This window comes from Engystomops pustulosus, chromosome 8 (assembly GCF_040894005.1).
Source record: "Engystomops pustulosus chromosome 8, aEngPut4.maternal, whole genome shotgun sequence".
Classification (NCBI taxonomy): domain Eukaryota; kingdom Metazoa; phylum Chordata; class Amphibia; order Anura; family Leptodactylidae; genus Engystomops; species Engystomops pustulosus.
Window position 1 is genome coordinate 123,226,624 of NC_092418.1, and position 21,661 is coordinate 123,248,284.

Here is a 21,661-nt window from a genome sequence, read left to right on the forward strand (position 1 = left end):
GATGTGTATATATGATGTGTGTATATATGATGTGTGTATATGATGTGTATATATGATTGTGTATATATGATGTGTGGTATATATGATGTGTGTATATATGATGTGTGTATATGATGTGTATATATGATATGTGTATATATGATGTGTGTATATATGATGTGTGGTATATATGATGTGTGTATATGATGTGTATATATGATATGTGGTATATATGATGTGTGTAATGATTGTGGTATATATGATGTGTATATATGATGTGTGTATATGATGTGTGTATATATGATGTGTGGTATATATGATGTGTGTATATATGATGTGTGGTATATATGATGTGTTATATATGATGTGTGTATATATGATGTGTATATATGATGTGTGGTATATATGATGTGTATATATGATGTGTATATATGATGTGTATATATGTGTGTGTATATATGATGTGTGGTATATATGATGTGTATATATGATGTGTATATATGCATGTGTATATATGATGTGTGTATATGATGTGTATATATGATGTGTATATATGATGTGTGGTATATATGATGTGTGTATATGATGTGTATATATGATGTGTATATATGATGTGTGGTATATATGATGTGGTATATATGATGTGTGTATATATGATGTGTATATATGATGTGTGTATATGATGTGTATATATGATGTGGTATATATGATGTGTATATATGATGTGTATATATGATGTGTATATATGATGTGTGGTATATATGATGTGTGTATATATGATGTGTATATATGATGTGTATATATGATGTGTGGTATATATGATGTGTATATATGATGTGTATATATGATGTGTAATATGTGTGGTATATATGATGTGTTATATATGATGTGTATATATGATGTGTGTATATATGATGTGTGTGTATATGCTGTGTGTATATATGATGTGTATATATGATGGTGTATATATGATGTGTGTATATATGATGTGTATATATGATGTGTGTATATATATGTGTATATATGATGTGTGATATATGTATGTGTATATATGTATGTGTGTATATATGATGTGTTATATGATGTGTATAATGATGTGTGTATATGATGTGTATATATGATGTGTATATATGATGTGAAAATATGATGTGTATATTCTGATGTGTGTCTATGATGTGTATATATGATGTGTGTATATATGATGTGTGTATATATTGATGTGTATATATGATGTGTGTATATATGATGTGTGTATATGATGTGTATATATGATGTGTGATATATGATGTGTATATATGATATGTGGTATATGATGTGTGTATATATGATGTGTGGTATATATGATGTGTATATATGATGTGTGGTATTATATGTGTGTATATATGATGTGTGGTATATATGATGTGTATATATGATGTGTATATATGTGTGTATATATGATGTGTGGTATATATATGTGTATATATGATGTGTGGTATATATAATGTGTATATATGATGTGTGTATATGATGTGTATATATGATGTGTATATATGATGTGTGTATATGATGTGTAATATATGATGTGTATATATGATGTGTATATATGATGTGTATATATGATGTGTATATATGATGTGTGGTATATATAATGTGTATATATGATGTTGGTATATATAATGTGTATATATGATGTGTGTATATGATGTGTATATATGATGTGTATATATGATGTGTGTATATGATGTGTATATATGATGTGTGTATATGATGTGTGTATATGATGTGTATATATGATGTGTGTATATGATGTGTGTATATGATGTGTATATATGATGTGTATATATGATGTGTATATATGATGTGTATATATGATGTGTGGTATATATATGTGTATATATGATGTGTGGTATATATAATGTGTATATATGATGTGTGTATATGATGTGTATATATGATGTGTATATATGATGTGTGTATATGATGTGTATATATGATGTGTGTATATGATGTGTATATATGATGTGTGGTATATATGATGTGTGGTATATATGATGTGTATATATGATGTGTGTATATATGATGTGTGTATTATGTGTGTATATATGATGTGTGTATATGATGTGTATATATGATATGTGGTATATATGATGTGTGTATATATGATGTGTGGTATATATGATGTGTATATATGATGTGTGGTATATATGATGTGTATATATGATGTGTGGTATATATGATGTGTATATATGATGTGTGGTATATATGATGTGTATATATGATGTGTATATATGATGTGTATATATGATGTGTGGTATATATGATGTGTGGTATATATGATGTGTATATATGATGTGTATATTGATGTGTATATATGATGTGTGGTATATATGATGTGTGTATATGATGTGTGGTATATATGATGTGTGTATATATGATGTGTGTATATATGATGTGTGGTATATATGATGTGTGTGTATATGATGTGTGGTATATATGATGTGTATATATGATGTGTGGTATATATAATGTTATATATGATGTGTGGTATATATAATGTGTATATATGATGTGTGTATATGATGTGTATATATGATGTGTATATATGATGTGTGTATATGATGTGTATATATGATGTGTGTATATGATGTGTATATATGATGTGTGTATATATGATGTGTGGTATATATGATGTGTGTATATGATGTGTGGTATATATGATGTGTATATATGATGTGTGGTATATATGATGTGTATATATGATGTGTATATATGATGTGTATATATGATGTGTGGTATATATGATGTGTGGTATATATGATGTATATATGATGTGTATATATGATGTGTATATATGATGTGTGTATATGATGTGTATATATGATGTGTGGTATATATGATGTGTATATATGATGTGTGGTATATATGATGTGTATATATGATGTGTGGTATATATGATGTGTATATATGATGTGTATATATGATGTGTATATATGATGTGTGGTATATATGATGTGTGGTATATATGATGTGTATATATGATGTGTATATATGATGTGTGTATATATGATGTGTGTATATGATGTGTATATATGATGTGTATATATGATGTGTGGTATATATGATGTGTGTATATGATGTGTATATATGATGTGTGTATATGATGTGTGGTATATATGATGTGTATATATGATGTGTGGTATATATGATGTGTGTATATGATGTGTGTATATGATGTGTATATATGATGTGTGGTATATATGATGTGTGGTATATATGATGTGTATATATGATGTGTGGTATATATGATGTGTATATATGATGTGTGGTATATATGATGTGTATATATGATGTGTGGTATATATGATGTGTATATATGATGTGTATATATGATGTGTATATATGATGTGTGGTATATATGATGTGTGGTATATATGATGTGTATATATGATGTGTATATATGATGTGTATATATGATGTGTGGTATATATGATGTGTGTATATGATGTGTGGTATATATGATGTGTGTATATATGATGTGTGTATATATGATGTGTGGTATATATGATGTGTGTGTATATGATGTGTGGTATATATGATGTGTATATATGATGTGTGGTATATATAATGTGTATATATGATGTGTGGTATATATAATGTGTATATATGATGTGTGTATATGATGTGTATATATGATGTGTATATATGATGTGTGTATATGATGTGTATATATGATGTGTGTATATGATGTGTATATATGATGTGTGGTATATATGATGTGTGGTATATATGATGTGTATATATGATGTGTGTATATATGATGTGTGTATATGATGTGTATATATGATGTGTGTATATGATGTGTATATATGATGTGTGGTATATATGATGTGTGTATATATGATGTGTGGTATATATGATGTGTATATATGATGTGTGGTATATATGATGTGTATATATGATGTGTGGTATATATGATGTGTATATATGATGTGTGGTATATATGATGTGTATATATGATGTGTATATATGATGTGTATATATGATGTGTGGTATATATGATGTGTGGTATATATGATGTGTATATATGATGTGTATATATGATGTGTATATATGATGTGTGGTATATATGATGTGTGTATATGATGTGTGGTATATATGATGTGTGTATATATGATGTGTGTATATATGATGTGTGGTATATATGATGTGTGGTATATGATGTGTGGTATATATGATGTGTATATATGATGTGTGGTATATATGATGTGTATATATGATGTGTGGTATATATGATGTGTATATATGATGTGTGTATATGATGTGTATATATGATGTGTATATATGATGTGTGTATATGATGTGTATATATGATGTGTGTATATGATGTGTATATATGATGTGTGTATATATGATGTGTGGTATATATGATGTGTGTATATGATGTGTGGTATATATGATGTGTATATATGATGTGTGGTATATATGATGTGTATATATGATGTGTGTATATGATGTGTGTATATGATGTGTGTATATGATGTGTGGTATATATAATGTGTATATATGATGTGTGGTATATATGATGTGTGTATATATGATGTGTGTATATGATGTGTGGTATATATGATGTGGGTATATATGATGTGTATATATGATGTGTATATATGATGTGTATATGATGTGTGGTATATATGATGTGTGGTATATATGATGTGTGGTATATATGATGTGTGTATATGATGTGTGTATATGATGTGTGGTATATATGATGTGTGGTATATATGATGTGTATATATGATGTGTGTATATCATGTGTATATATGATGTGTGGTATATATGATGTGTGTATATGATGTGTATATATGATGTGTATATATGATGTGTGTATATGATGTGTATATATGATGTGTGTATATGATGTGTATATATGATGTGTGGTATATATGATGTGTGGTATATATGATGTGTGTATATGATGTGTGGTATATATGATGTGTATATATGATGTGTGGTATATATGATGTGTATATATGATGTGTGTATATGATGTGTGTATATGATGTGTGTATATGATGTGTGGTATATATAATGTGTATATATGATGTGTGGTATATATGATGTGTGTATATATGATGTGTATATATGATGTGTGGTATATATGATGGTGTATATATGATGGGTGTATATATGATGTGTATATATGATGTGTGTATATGATGTGTGTATATGATGTGTGTATATGATGTGTGGTATATATAATGTGTATATATGATGTGTGGTATATATGATGTGTGTATATATGATGTGTGTATATGATGTGTGTATATCATGTGTATATATGATGTGTGGTATATATAATGTGTATATATGATGTGTGTATATGATGTGTATATATGATGTGTATATATGATGTGTGTATATGATGTGTATATATGATGTGTGTATATGATGTGTATATATGATGTGTGGTATATATGATGTGTGGTATATATGATGTGTGTATATGATGTGTGGTATATATGATGTGTATATATGATGTGTGGTATATATGATGTGTATATATGATGTGTGTATATGATGTGTGTATATGATGTGTGTATATGATGTGTGGTATATATAATGTGTATATATGATGTGTGGTATATATGATGTGTGTATATATGATGTGTGTATATGATGTGTGGTATATATGATGTGTATATATGATGTGTGGTATATATGATGTGTGTATATATGATGTGTGTATATATGATGTGTGTATATATGATGTGTATATATGATGTGTGTATATATGATGTGTGGTATATATGATGTGTATATATGATGTGTGGTATATATGATGTGTGTATATATGATGTGTGTATATATGATGTGTGTATATATGATGTGTATATATGATGTGTGTCTGGAAACCTCTTGAGACTTTTCTGAAGACTCCATTTTTTGATGGCTTATCCTCAGGACAGGTCATCAGTTCTGATCCTGGTGGACAGAGATTCGATCCTGCGCTGATCTGTGGTCTGATACCTGCTGTCGGCTTACAATACATTGAGCTCATTTTGGGGTACTGCAGTTTGGGCTCCTCTACATTTCATTGGCGCTCAAGTATGCAGTACCCCGGAATGGCCACCGCACGGTGGATGGAGACAACTTCCTTACATTATGTAGTGAATGACAAGCAGAGGGCTCCCAACAGCTTATTGGTTTTAGGGTCTTAGTTCCCCCAAAGATTAGATATTGTTGGCCAATCCAGAGAGAAACCCTCTTAAAGGGGTTGTACGGGATGGGAATTTTTACCATTGGGCAGTCTAAATATTATAAAACACTTAATTACCTACCTCTGTGCCGGCTCCTCCCATCACCACTAGGATGATGAGTCATCGTTACCGGCAGCTGCCTCGTCCTATATGGGGGGCTATGGGGGGCTATAGGGGCTGAGCCTCTATATACCAACAGAGATGGGAGGTGATGATGAGTATTTTACTCCTCTAGGGACCAGTAGAAGAAACATTTCCTATCCCAGACATCACCTTTAAGGAATGATTTATCCTCTTTCATTTCAATGTATAACTTTATGTCACATTAATTAGTTATTTTTTAATTTTAATTTTATTTTTTGTTAGTTTTTTTGGGTCAGTATCCCAACCGCAGGAGGATAAATTCTATCTGGTATGAAAAGTTTACTGTGACCGCCGGGATGATTAGCATCACAAATATGGGGCCGGCCGACGTTCCTGGAAGGATTAACAAAAAACAAAATGACCAGTGTGAGGGGTAAGCGGCGGCTCACCACTAATGGGACCAGCAGCGGTCACTCGCTTCGGATTAGGGATTAGGAACAATCGGTGTCGCTGTTTACAATGAAAGAACAAAGATCCATTCTTGTAAGAATAGAAAACCTCTCATGGTCAGAAGCCGTAGAATAATCACCGGCTGCTCGACACAAAGCTCCAGGGGCTACGGGATCCCCTTATAAGAAAGGCAAAGGTGCACTCATACTCACAGGAGACTCTACGAGGGGAGGACATCTGAGCAGGAGACGTATCACCCAACCTCCCAGGGACCTTCATGATGTCCTTGAGCTCTTGGGGCGTCAACCTTGAACCCTCCACAGAAGACTATTGAGTCTCCAGGACAATTCCCTGCCTTATACTTCTGGGATTTACAAATATCTGGAAGACCTTGATCATGGCGGACGAGGTCCCGGCACCTGAAATAAACGGGAACGAAGAAGTGGAAATAGTTCCAATGCCAATAACTGATGTTATCGATAAGGTGGGCACAGCGGTCACATGTGAAACAAGACAATGTGCATCAGTCAAGTCAAGTGGAGGTCCGGATATTCTCCTGGAAGAGAAAATGATTCCCACGGATTTGGATATTAATGCCAGGAATGAAGAAGGTAGAGTATTGTAGATTTAACTGTGTTCAGACCCAACGTAGCCAATGGACGTCCTTGTGACGTAAGCTTGGGTGTTATAGCTGTTCGTATACATCTGATTGACCATTTCATGCGTTTAGGGGCCTCCTGAACCTTCATTATGGCAGATGTCAAGAGAAAATAGGTTCAGGTTGTTGGATTTCAACATGTCCCATCCCTTTGCTTTGGGGATATGCACCAGCACCATTGTGTATAGAGGTGAGAAGAAACGGCTGCCTAATGTGGAAGTCAAACTTATAATGTTGATGGTTAAATGTTGGAGTCATTGGGTTATCCACATAGTTGTATATTCACGTGAGATTTGTGGCACATTGCCTTTACAGTAATGTATCTTACAACTTGTAGTACTGAACTACAAAAAAGTACGGTAGGTTTTATCTGGGTTCTACTAGGGGGGGGGGGGGTGTAACTTAAAGAGGTTTAGTCCTCCTCATCAAAGAGACCTGTACTATAAGCAAATACAGGCAGTCCCCGGGTTACGTACAAGATAGGTTCCATAGGTTTCTACTTAAGTTGATTTTGTATGTAAGTCGAAACTGTATATTTTATAATTGTAGATCCAGACAATATTTTTATTTTGCCCCAGTGACAATTGGAGTTTCAAAAGTTTTTTGCTGTAATTGGACCAAGGATTATCCTTTGATCTTCGTTACAGACACCTTACAGCTGATCATTGCAGTCTGGGACTATAGTAACATCCAGAGAGGTCACCAGAGGTCACAGGGGGCAGAGGGTTCCGTCTGTAACTAAGGGTTGTCTGTAAGCTGGGTGTCCTTAAGTAGGGGACCATCTGTACTTTAGGTTTGGGGACTTGGTACAGATCCTGCATTGGGCCCTGCAGCTTCAGGTTATGCCTCTGTTCACTACTGTTAGTAAGTTGCTTCACACATTATGATTGCCTTGTATTTGTTCTGACTATAAGACACATTGATAATACAGATAGATGGAAACAAGGGCAGGACAGGCTCAGGGCAGTATACAGTACAGTAGGTTCAGTTACACTTGAATGTACCGCAGCCTGTAGTACCACAGAACGGCCTCTACACCGTGGATGGAGACATCAGCTATCAGCTCCTGAGGAGGGAAAGCCAAGTGCGGGTAACGCAGATCTGAAGACAGACGTCCCTAGAATAGTTCATTCAGGGTCATTGCCCATTGTATCGCCATAAAGAACTCTTTGTGCTGCCAGAAGTCAATGGGGGTCATTTACTAAGGGCCCGATTCGCGTTTTCCCAACGTGTTACCCGAATATTTCCGATTTGCGCCGATTTTCCCTGTATTGCACCGGGATTTTGGTGCACGCAATCGGATTGTGACGCATCGGCGCTGGCATGTAAGCGACGGAAATCGGGGGGCCATCGGCGGACTTCAGCACAGCAGCGACATCTGGTGGACGTCGGAGGAACTGCCTTAGTGAACCGCCGGAAGACCCGAATCCACTGCAGAAAACGCGCCGCTGGATCGCGAATGGACCGGGTAAGTAAATCTGCCCCAATGATTTAGGGTCCTGCAAAAGAGATTCGATCACCAAACAAACATCTGCTCATTATCCCGCTGATCTCTGCCAGTAAAAATGGCTTAAAAAAGGAAAAATGGCTTGAAGAAGAGATAAATCATCAAATGTCTTTAGACCCTGCTCCTATTTACAAAACCGGCAACTCACTGACACCACTAGGGGGAGCTCAGAAATAATTAGACACATATTTAGCCCTGGCATTGAGCCCAGGTTTGCACAAGGAAATTTCTATCTACTGCATTTTGCATACTTTCTGCAACATTTCAGGTAAAGTGATAATTCTTATGTGACAGGGTTATGACATTATAAATATTTAAACCCCCAAACATCCAGAATCAGACGGTGTTGGAGAGTCCCCCATACAGTCAAGAGTCTATTCCCTTGTTACTTCTATGTTGGTTAGAGATGAGCAGACCCGTTCAGGTAGGGTTTAGCTGAATGTTCACCCCCATGGCAACACCTGTAACCGGTCCTGGCACTGATCGCGGGTGTTGCCTTTAAATATCGGTGGCATTTAATTGGTGGGGGCGTTTGTGCTCCACCATTTTCCAGAGGTTGATCTCATGGAGAGCGACAATCCCAGAGTAATGGCTTTGCCGGTAGCATTTAAAGAGTTAACAAGTGTTACAAGTGGGGGTGAACCCAAATGGCAAACTTCTGGCTGAAGTCCAGGTTCAGGGACGGGACCCACAATGTTGGACACAAACCTGAATGTTGCGGTTGGGGTCAGCTGATCACTAAGGCCCGAGTCTGATCCTCTAACATCCATCACTGGACACTTGCTCGGTCACTCATGTCCGCCATGTGCAACTTGTCTTTCAGAGCATCGGGCAGAGAATATAATCATTTCGGTAAAATCCCCCGATGTGTTGGATAATCATCAGAAAGAACCTGAGGACTTCAAAAATGGCGACTGTCCAACAAGCGATGGTGAGTGACTGATGGCTGCTCCAGTATTTGTAACAACAACCCTGTGATTGTAACGCGTGAGGGTCAATGGTGGTGACACAAGATCTTCAGGTCTACAGGTTGACTTGTTGTGGAAGGCAAAACTAAGATGAAGTAACAGAGGAGATTCTTCTGTATTTAACACTTCACAAATGCATCAAAATTCACTTCTCATTTTTAGAGTTCAGCAGCAGAAGATTAGAATAGACCTCATTGGTGGCTTTACCCCTTTCCTGGACTTTACGTTTGGCCATCACTTCTAGTCCTGGGTCACCAGTATGACCAGTTATACAGGGTTACTTATACTGACCACTTACTGCACAATATATGGAAAGGCTCTTGCCCACCCTCCACCTGGCCGGACACAGTCCCATATCGTATAATAACGTAGAGAGGAGGCTCCTTCTAGTCACCACCTCATGTGAGCCTATGACTTACTACCAGTTCTCCTCATTGTGGGTCACATTTCAGATCTAATTAGTTGCGTAGCCTTCCCAGCATCTATTTTAGGCCTCACTGACGACACTTGAACCTGATGGCACCTGAACCTGAGGGCACCTGAACCTGTCGGCACCTGACCCTGACGGCACCTGAACCTGACGGCACCTGAACCTGTCGGCACCTGACCCTGACGGCACCTGAACCTGTCGGCACCTGACCCTGACGGCACCTGAACCTGTCGGCACCTGACGGCACCTGAACCTGTCGGCACCTGACCCTGACGGCACCTGAACCTGTCGGCACCTGACCCTGACGGCACCTGAACCTGTCGGCACCTGAACCTGACGGCACCTGAACCTGACGGCACCTGACCCTGACGGCACCTGACCCTGACGGCACCTGAACCTGACGGCACCTGACCCTGACGGCACCTGACCCTGACGGCACCTGAACCTGACGGCACCTGAACCTGACGGCACCTGACCCTGACGGCACCTGACCCCGACGGCTCCTGACCCTGACGGCACCTGAACCTGACGGCACCTGACCCTGACGGCACCTGACCCCGACGGCTCCTGACCCTGACGGCACCTGAACCTGACGGCACCTGACCCTGACGGCACCTGACCCTGACGGCACCTGAACCTGACGGCACCTGACCCCGACGGCTCCTGACCCTGACGGCACATGACCCTGATCCTCACTCAGATCTTGTTTTGACTCCTTTTAGTCTCAAATTATACTTGGTCTTACTGTTGGCCTAAGGCCTAGTAGGGCTGTGAGGACTATCATTGCTGTTGGCTACTGTGCTAATTCCCTCCATACTCTCCCTTGGCTTGAATTTGCTAGGACAGTCCCTACATTTCAGACACAATCCCACCAAATGTGGAGGCTGCGAAACACTGATGGCCATGTCTGGTTCAGGATATTCTCCTCCTTCAACATCCCAACTACTGTCTGGCAGGATGGTGACCAAAATATATTGATAGGAATCTATTTAGGTGGAATATTCTCAGATATGTTTGTAACTGTGAATAAAATTACTTTGTTGATTAATAATATTCCAAATTTACCCAAAAATAGATGGTGACACGGCTCCTCTTCCGAGTCAGGAAGAAATCTCTAACCAAGATGGGGATACAAATGAAACACCCGATATTCTGCTGGACCAGGAAGGCCACCAGGCCAGTGGGACTGGTTCAGAAGATCTTTCTACTGAAACAGAGGAAGAAAATACTTCTATAGAGACCGACACCGAATATGGGGAGGGGTCATATGATGATCACGAAAATGGATCCCAGAAGCCCCTAACAGTAAGTCCAAGTGGACGACAACTAGAACCTAATGAAATGGCTGCAAACAGACCGGATATCCCCAAACACAGCTACTCCAGATATGACACCGTGTCCTACCGCAAGATCCGGAGAGGAAACACCAAGCAGCGGATCGATGAGTTTGAGTCAATGATGAATTTGTGATGAGGAGATAATATTCCTAGGAGCTTCCACCCAGATCTTTGCAAATGAAGACAGTGTTGAAGGGGGGAAATATGTCAAAAAATACAACATTTTGATGCCAGAAAACTGGAGTGAAAGGTGTGATAAGTTTCCTCCAATGTGCTGTACTCTAATGATGGATACATTCATGGGGGTGGAGTCTCTTGAAAGCTTGAAGGACCTCCTCCTGCCTTGAGTTATGTCCCATATTTCTGTAGGTGGAAAAAGATGACATACCTGACCTATGGGACAACAACCAAGCCAGGAGGGGTGGTCTAGCTATTTAGAGGAATTGTTCCACCCCATCATTTTTTTTTTACTATTCACTACATTTTAATATAGAATGTGCTTGAAATGTCTCTTATATAACAGTTAAAACTTTAAAAGGGAACCTGTCACTTAAGCTAACCCACACTAACTACAAATATTAACTAACTAACTGCTATTATAGACTATTACAACTATCCCTATATCGTTCCCCACGATCACCATCTATGCATATTCATGTTTTTTTCTAGCTCGGATGCACTTCCAGTTCCCTGGTTGAGAAGTCATGTGCTTTTTCTGCAGCCAAGTTACTGTCTGACTCAGCTCAGCTCCCACTTTCCCCCTCCCTCAGGAATGAGAGAGACACCGGCTGTGTGTGACTCGCTGAAGAGAAATCATCTCCCTCATTCACCCCTTTGGCAAGTCACATACAATGTCAACGTCTCCCTCATTCCTGAGGGAGTGGAGAATGAGCTGCGACTGAGTATATGCTGGACTCAACTCAGAGGAAAGACAATGATCGGACTCACATGGGGTCATTTGTATAAATGGGGAGTCAACTTTATGAATGGACTGTGGAGCGTTACAGGCATGGGGAGGAACAATATAAGGATAGTTTTTTAGAGATGTATTTAGTTAGTGTGGGTTCCCTTTAATTGACAATAACATGGATGGACTTGCAGGACCTCTTACTTTCCTGGACACAATGTTATTGGTGGCTTAGGGACCTTTGAGTTCTTGACAGGTTCCCTTTAACAAATCGCAGGACTTTTGGGTGGTATTCAACCACTTTGCATTTAGAAAATGTTTGGTTTCAGAGTTTCTCAACTTCCCATTTTGATTTCTATCCAGGATGAAGCCGATTAACCCAATTTATAGAAATTGTAGAAATAAGATGTAATATTTCTGACGCTGGTTTTGTGGTCTATGATATTATTTCCTGTTGGATTGGATTACACAAGTAAAGTCAGAGAAGGTTCTGCCATATAACTCGTATATTGCATCTTGATATCTGTGGATTCATAGAATGAGGATCATCTGATCCCAAATAACAGGGTGCATTATGGGAAGATGATACTATATAAGTAATAAACTATGTAATAATGTATAACTAACAAATAAAGTCCCATCGGATGCATAATCAGTGTTATCTACCTGTATAATCTGTTACTTTGTATCATTTGTGTCACTCATATTCAGGCCTTGTTCACACTATTATGTCTCTCATTAAATATATGTCAATCAAGCAGAATGTGAACTTAGGTTTAGTGTGTCCTGCGATTACCCTCAGTACGGCACCACCTATATAGTATGTATATATATATATATATAATCTCTCTACTATGTATCAGACCTGCACCTGTTAAGCCCCTTCTACACTGGCGTTTTTCACGCGCGAGTTCTGTGCGTGCATTTGACGTGCAGAACTCGCATTGCACTCTGTCCCATTGTATTCAATGGGTCTTTCTTCATTAGTGTTGTTTTGCACGCGCGTGCTTGCGTTCGTTTTCACGCGCGTCAAAATCGCAGCATGCTCTATTTTTGCGGGTCACGCGCGTTTTTCACGCCCCATTCAAGTCTATGGAGATGCATCAAGAACGCATTGCACTCGCAATCATTGCAAGTGCAATGCGAGTGCAATGCGTTTTAAACGTAAGGGTTGCTAGGTGACCAGAATAACAGTATTTCCCCTGCTCGCGAACGATCATTTAATTATAAAAACACAATGAAGAACAGTGAAGAATAGAATAAAATCATTGTACACAGTGAACACAGGATCATTTAAGATAAAAACACAGTGCAGAACACAGTGCAGAATAGATTACAGATGTTCGGCACATCTGCTTACTTGTCGGGAGATACGCGCGGAACGGTGCGCCCAAAATAGCATGTGAAGAACAATATATATGTGTGAAGAACACATTGCAGATGTATTTAAACATCTGCAATGTGTTCTTCACACATATATATTGTTCTTCACATGCTCTTTTGTTTGCACCGTTCCGCGCGTATCTCCCGACAAGTAAGCAGATGTGCCGAACATCTGTAATCTATTCTGCACTGTGTTCTGCACTGTGTTTTTCTCTTAAATGATCCTGTGTTCACTGTGTACAATGATTTTATTCTATTCTTCACTGTTCTTCACATCTGCTAAATTGTCGGGAGATAATATACACGCGGAACAGTGAAGAATAGATCGCAGATGTTTGCAATTTATCAGAAGACATTATTTTTCAATTAAATAACCCATTTTAATCCCAAACCATGGTCCCTTTGAAAAATGCTCGATTCTCCCATTGAATCGCGCGTGAAAAATGCGCCGAAAACGCGAAAAAACGCTAACAACACGCGCGTGAAAAACGCAAAAATGCTAATTACTCCAAGTAAAAATGGAACAAAAATGCAGCCAAAAACGTCAGTTTTTCACGCATTGCACCCTGACGTGAAACGCAACGCTAGTGTGGAAGAGGCCTTACACATCTGTTCCTCTCAGGGGACCACTGCCACAAGCCAATGTTATTCTGATGCCTCGAAAATTAGAAATTTGGGAAAATATCTTAATTAAAATCTACCGTTGTGCGCATCAATAGCTTTTATATAAACGTATAGGTCTCCAGGGCAACAGACTACAATGAACCCCTCTGTAGTCAGGTGCAGGAAGCCTCACACCTTTCGGATGATGGATCCTGCATTTGTAGTTAGGACATGACATATCTGGAGGGAGAACAATTCCTCTTCCACTTCTTTCCTGTTCCACGTACAAAGTTACGATCTTTCTGGTGGAAGTGGAAATGTAACGGATAACGATTTATCTATTGAATGTATCCAGATAAAATCGGAGAAATGATAACAGTGACAATGGATTTGCCTTGTGTCGTCTTTCTTTTCACATTGTAACAATCAGAGTTTTTGTGGATTTTTTCTTGTTTCCTATTAAGCGCGAACAGAGCAGCGTTTATACCCCGAGCCGGGGCGACCGTATCTGATGCGGCAGAACAACGGCCCATTGTACTTACTCCAAGCTGCGAGCCCACAGTGTTATGGTAATAGGCACGGAAGGAAGATCAGACTTTTCTCACTTAAAGGGAACCTGTCACCAGATTTCACCCCGTTATACTACCAGCCCCCTGTCAGGATCAGTGGTAGTGGATCCTCTGTAAGCCGACACCTGCGACCTGGGACCGGAGTCTAAGTGGCCAGAGCCGCCACATAGCAGGTTGGACTTGTTGCCGCGTGGTACCACCAGGTCGTTCCACAGGTGCGACTTTGTCCACTGTGGTGACCAAGACAGAATCGTAAGGCAAGGTAGTGGTCAGGGACCGTCAGGAGGTCAGGACGGGCTGCACAGGATCGGAGTCAGGGACAGACAGGAGGTCAGGACGGGCAGCGCAGGATCGGAGTCAGGGACAGACAGGAGGTCAGGACGGGCAGCACAGGATCGGAGTCAGGGACAGACAGGAGGTCAGGACGGGCAGCGCAGGATCCGAGTCAGGGACAGGCAGGAGGTCAGGACGGGCAGCACAGGATCGGAGTCAGGGACAGGCAGGAGGTCAGGACAGGCAGCACAGGATCGGAGTCAGGGACAGACAGGAGGTCAGGACGGGCAGCACAGGATCGGAGTCAGGGACAGGCAGGAGGTCAGGACAGGCAGCACAGGATCGGAGTCAGGGACAGGCAGGAGGTCAGGACAGGCAGCACAGGATCGGAGTCAGGGACAGGCAGGAGGTCAGGACAGGCAGCACAGGATCGGAGTCAGGGACAGGCAGGAGGTCAGGACAGGCAGCACAGGATCGGAGTCAGGGACAGGCAGGAGGTCAGGACGGGCAGCACAGGATCGGAGTCAATAATGGAACCGGGGTCACAACGGGAATTCAGAAACACAACAAATCGCATGAAACAGCTTTCAGAGGCCCAAGCACAAAGATCCATCGGGGAATGCTGGGAGAGGCCGGATTTTATCAATTTCCTGGGAATGGCCAGCACCAATCAGCAATGCACTGGCCCTTTAAATCTTCGATCGCCGACGTGCGTGCACCCTAGGAGGCAGGAACGCGCATGCCGGGCTGCCGGAGCAGGAACGTGGATAGGCAAGGCAGGGAGGGGAGCCGGGGACCGTGGAGAGGCACGGGTGTGGCTGCGTCCCGGGACATGGGTTGCGGGGGCACCCGTGACACCCCCTCAGGTAGCGGATGAAAAGAGAATTCCCTCTTTTATGTGAAATCTCACCCTACAGATTATAGATTTTACCTATAGAAATCTCCTCGAAACTCATCTGATAGAGAAGAGTCATATTGTACGTGAGACGAGTCAAGTTTAGAGGCTGCAGGATGAGTCATTTCAGATGTCCCATCTTCTGTTCTAAAGCACCAGAAACATGTCATATTAAAGATAAAAATCTCAACTTTCAGATCGCATCCGGGTTGTGGTTCTGGGATCAACAGGAGCAGAAATACAGGCAGCTAAAGACACAGCTGGAAATGCATCCGTATCCCTGCATCTGTAGCTAAAGGAACCTCAAGCCTTGTGCTACATGAGATGAGAATCTTATCTCTATTATAAACCCAGAAACAGAAGAAGACGCGGCATCTGAAGAGACTCATCTTCTGCAGCCCCTAAACTTATAAAATCTGACTCTTCTCTGCTCATTATCATGGAGGAGATTATTTATGGGTAAACAGGTGAGATTTCACATATAAGAGGGAATTCCATCACCTACCTGAGGGGGTTAGTAGTTTAATGGGGTAGAATTTGTTGACCGGTGCCCTTTACCTTCATCTGATGTGAGACTACAACTCCCAGCATGTCCACAACCTAATCCCACAGATCTGCTGCTGTTTGACAGAACGTCCATTACCCTCATTACCTACAATACGATTGGGTCATCAATACGTTGGTCTTGGAAAGAGACTTTCCCTTTTTCCCCCGGAATAAAAGATAGAAAAAAAGATATAAATTAGACACAACAATCATTTACTGTTCAAAAATAATTTAATTCCTCATGATCCCAATTTATACATTAAAATAAACATAAAAAAATCCCAAACCAATAGATTTTTTTTCATTAAGCAAAATTAACAATCCCATTATATCTGTATGACATCAGAGGGTTCCTGTATCTGCTGTACAAGGTAAGTGACTGTGGGGTATTCAGCTAACAGTCCATGAAGATCCTGGGGGTGGTAGTCCACACGGCTACACTGAGATGACTCAATGTCATGTGATCAGATACATACATGGGCTAGATATTGCAAATGTTACTGGGTAAAGGACCTCATATGACATCACCCGGGTCACATGACATGAAGTGCTGAATGGTGAGAAGGAGGAATGGGGAGGAGTAGAAGTGAGTGAGGATGGGAGGGGCCACTGGAATCAGCTGAGCAGGACACGCCCCTCTGACTCTCTGCTAGATCTGGCTGTGCCAGGGGAGATAACAAAGTGATTTTATGGGGATGTGAGTGAAATAAAGTTTAGCTAAAAGAAGGGTCACATTTAGTTATTGGGCTCTATGGGAACCTGTCACCAGCTGTATATGTGAGAAATGTCAAAATGCAGCTGGTAATGTCGCATGTAAATGACCCCCCAAAAATGGAGGCGCTGAGTCAGCATTAATGGGGGGGAGGGGGGTTATAGCAGTTTATGGACTAAAAATAGGTCACATTTTAACAATATTTTAAAAAATTCTCAACGTTTTTAAACTTTTGATCGTGCAAACAGTTTGTAATACGAGTGATTGATGATTCCTGCAATGATCACTAGACGTCAGGTGTAAACATTTGACTGGGTAGAAACAGGTAGAAGTCATGTGATCACACACTGCAATCAGATGGAGGGGGGAGGGGGAGGGGAGTCACAGCAGCTAGGGCTCTATTCACACACAGATAAATAATAGCTGTCATACACACTCACTTTTAGGTTGACGAGGGTCTGATTTTTGGGAACCCCTTTAATCCTTGAAAGGGGGGGAGGGAGGGGGGGTGACAGGACCCCAACAGTCTTAGATGGGAATATGTCTGTAAGTGGTGTTTGTATTTACTTCTATTTGGTTTCTACATTGTTGCAGTAAGTAGATGATTTTCTTATAGTTCCTTCCTTCACATGATGTATCCCAGTTATGTTCCGGTCCACCGGAAGAAGACGACCCATTTGTATACAATCGACAAATCTGAATGAATTATATTGGTTTTCATTCTAATTTGTAACTTTCTATTTTTTTTTCTAATCAAGGATTAGAAAACCACATCTGCATCTAGAAATAGCGCCCCCCCCCTGTCCACAGGCCGCGTCTGGTATGGCAGGTCGTCTTCACTCAACTACAGGGCTGAGCTGCTCTCAAAAATGGCACCTGAAACTAATAAAAGTCAAATAAAACGAGAAAAAGATTTAATATTTACACCCCTCCCCCTCCCAAAAAAAACTGATCAATCACAGATGAATAAATAATTATACAGTTCCTACCAGGAACATATTAGATTTACCCAAAAATAAAAACCCATTTGTAACAACGATCCCTCCATCAATCAGCAAAAGTCTCAGAACCCTCATTAATCCTCGTAGGGTTTTTTTTTAGTAATTTTTCCAATTTTTCGGGAGGCTTAATAGTCTTTCCACTGTCCAGTTTACAGTCTGTTAAAAAAAAAAAATCCAAAAAACTCAGAAGTTCTAGATAACACTAATGGTCCAAGAGCTCCGCTCCGTGTTACCGCAACGTAGAAGATTCTTCCGATTCCCCTTCATGGAGTGAAATATTTGTCGAATCTCCACTTCTGCAGCTGATTGGTGGGGCTGCACACATTGATCTGCACCAATCCATGAGAAGTCTCCGCCTCCAGACACATCGGCTGCTTAGAATTTTCTACAACGAAATGGTCCGTCTATGGAAAAAACAGGAATCAAGGATTGGTAGAACATTCTAAGCTAGGAGACGATATCCGACTTCCGAAGTTGGATAGGGACATTGAGCAAACATGACTCCTTTCATAAAACTCCACCAAGAAAATCTAAGACTGAACTGCAGGGCCGAATGATGGGGTGCACTCAGGGAGGTTGCCCCGGGGCCCCCACCACTTTACTCATAAGGAGGCCCCCCCAGAAATGTAACCTGACTATCTCTGGGAGTGATAAATGCACCTCCCTGTCTCCATGCTGTGGCTAGGGCTAATATACTGCCACTAGGCCAGAAGCAAGGCCTAATATACTGCCACTAGGCCAGAAACAAGGCCTAATATACTGCCACTAGGCCAGAAGCTAGGCTTAATATACTGCCACTAGGCCAGAAGCAAGGCCTAATATACTGCCACTAGGCCAGAAACAAGGCCTAATATACTGCCACTAGGCCAGAAGCAAGGCCTAATATACTGCCACTAGGCCAGAAGCAAGGCCTAATATACTGCCACTAGGCCAGAAGCAAGGCCTAATATACTGCCACTAGGCCAGAAGCTAGGCCTAATATACTGCCACTAGGCCAGAAGCAAGGCCTAATATACTGCCACTAGGCCAGAAGCTAGGCCTAATATACTGCCACTAGGCCAGAAGCAAGGCCTAATATACTGCCACTAGGCCAGAAGCAAGGCCTAATATACTGCCACTAGGCCAGAAGCAAGGCCTAATATACTGCCACTAGGCCAGAAGCAAGGCCTAATATACTGCCACTAGGCCAGAAGCAAGGCCTAATATACTGCTACTAGGCCAGAAGCAAGGCCTAATACACTGCCACTAGGCCAGAAGGTAGGCCTAATATACTGCCACTGGGGCAGAAGCTAGTCCTAATATAATGCCACTAGGCCAGAAGCTAGGCCTAATATACTGCCACTAGGCCAGAAGCTGGGCCTAATATACTGCCACTAGGCCAGAAGCTAGTCCTAATATACTGCCACTAGGCCAAAAGCTAGGCCTAATATACTGCCACTAGGCCAGAAGCTAGGCCTAATATACTGCCACTAGGCCAGAAGCTAGGCCTAATATACTGCCACTAGGCCAGAAGCTAGGCCTAATATACTACCACTAGGCCAGAAGCTAGGCCTAATATACTGCCACTAGGCCAGAAGCTAGGCCTAATATACTGCCACTAGGCCAGAAGCTGGGCCTAATATACTGCCACTAGGCCAGAAGCTGGGCCTAATATACTGCCACTAGGCCAGAAGCTAGGCCTAATATACTGCCACTAGGCCAGAAGCTGGGCCTAATATACTGCCACTAGGCCAGAAGCTAGTCCTAATATACTGCCACTAGGCCAGAAGCTAGGCATAATCTACTGCCACTAGGCCAGAAGCTAGGCCTAATATACTGCCACTAGGCGAGAAGCTGGGCCCAATATAATGCCACTAGGCCAGAAGCTAGGCCTAATATACTGCCACTAGGCCAGAAGCTAGGCCTAATATCCTGCCACTAGGCCAGAATCTAGGTCTAAAATACTGCCACTAGGCCAGAAGCTAGGCCTAATGTAATGCCACTAGGCCAGAAGCTAGGCCCAATACACTGCCACTAGGCCAGAAGCTAGGCCTAATATAATGCCAGTAGGCCAGAAGCTAGGCCTAATATACTGCCACTAGGCCAGAAGCTAGGCTTAATATACTACCACTAGGCCAGAAGCTAGGCTTAATATACTGCCACTAGGCCAGAAGCTAGGCTTAATATAATGCCACAAGGCCAGAAGCTAGGCCTAATACACTGCCACTAGGCCAGAAGCAAGGCCTAATATACTGCCACTAGGCCAGAAGCAAGGCCTAATATACTGCCACAAGGCCAGAAGCAAGGCCTAATATACTGCCACTAGGCCAGAAGCTAGGCCTAATATACTGCCACTAGGCCAGAAGCTAGGCCTAATATACTGCCACTAGGCCAGAAGCAAGGCCTAATATACTGCCACTAGGCCAGAAGCAAGGCCTAATATACTGCCACTAGGCCAGAAGCAAGGCCTAATATACTGCCACTAGGCCAGAAGCTAGGCCTAATATACTGCCACTAGGCCAGAAGCTAGGCCTAATATACTGCCACTAGGCCAGAAGCAAGGCCTAATATACTGCCACTAGGCCAGAAGCAAGGCCTAATATACTGCCACTAAGCCAGAAGCAAGGCCTAATATACTGCCACTAGGCCAGAAGCAAGGCCTAATATACTGCTACTAGGCCAGAAGCAAGGCCTAATACACTGCCACTAGGCCAGAAGGTAGGCCTAATATAATGCCACTAGGCCAGAAGCTGGGCCTAATATACTGCCACTAGGCCAGAAGCTAGGCCTAATATACTGCCACTAGGCCAGAAGCTAGGCCTAATATACTGCCACTAGGCCAGAAGCTAGGCCTAATATACTGCCACTAGGCCAGAAGCTAGTCCTAATATAATGCCACTAGGCCAGAAGCTAGGCCTAATATACTGCCACTAGGCCAGAAGCTGGGCCTAATATACTGCCACTAGGCCAGAAGCTAGTCCTAATATACTGCCACTAGGCCAGAAGCTAGGCCTAATATACTGCCACTAGGCCAGAAGCTAGGCCTAATATACTGCCACTAGGCCAGAAGCTAGGCCTAATATACTGCCACTAGGCCAGAAGCTAGGCCTAATATACTACCACTAGGCCAGAAGCTAGGCC

At 41.1% G+C, this 21,661-nt stretch overlaps 2 protein-coding genes across 4 annotated transcripts in view; one reads left to right on the top strand and one right to left on the bottom strand.

Annotated features, from left to right (window-relative positions):
• The first annotated feature begins 6,889 nt into the window (after positions 1-6,889).
• ERMN (ermin) lies at positions 6,890-13,224 on the top strand. Of its 2 annotated transcripts, none has more exons than XM_072122471.1 (3): positions 6,890-7,363; positions 9,741-9,848; positions 11,385-13,224. In XM_072122471.1, the coding sequence occupies exons 1-3, from the start codon at positions 7,150-7,152 to the stop codon at positions 11,783-11,785; spliced, it is 723 nt and encodes a 240-aa protein (XP_071978572.1). In that variant the 5' UTR covers positions 6,890-7,149; the 3' UTR covers positions 11,786-13,224. The 2 variants fall into 2 exon arrangements, with proteins under 2 accessions (XP_071978572.1, XP_071978573.1); XM_072122472.1 differs by having other exon boundaries at positions 6,893-7,363; positions 11,391-13,224.
• A 3,816-nt stretch (positions 13,225-17,040) lies between these two features.
• Positions 17,041-21,661, bottom strand: part of GALNT5 (polypeptide N-acetylgalactosaminyltransferase 5) — a 54,451-nt gene continuing 49,830 nt past the window's right edge. For both annotated transcript variants that reach the window (XM_072122473.1, XM_072122474.1), the window contains exon 10: positions 17,041-18,945. In XM_072122473.1, the coding sequence (XP_071978574.1) occupies positions 18,805-18,945 (141 nt within the window). In that variant the 3' untranslated portion in view covers positions 17,041-18,804. The remainder of the gene's footprint in view (positions 18,946-21,661) is intronic.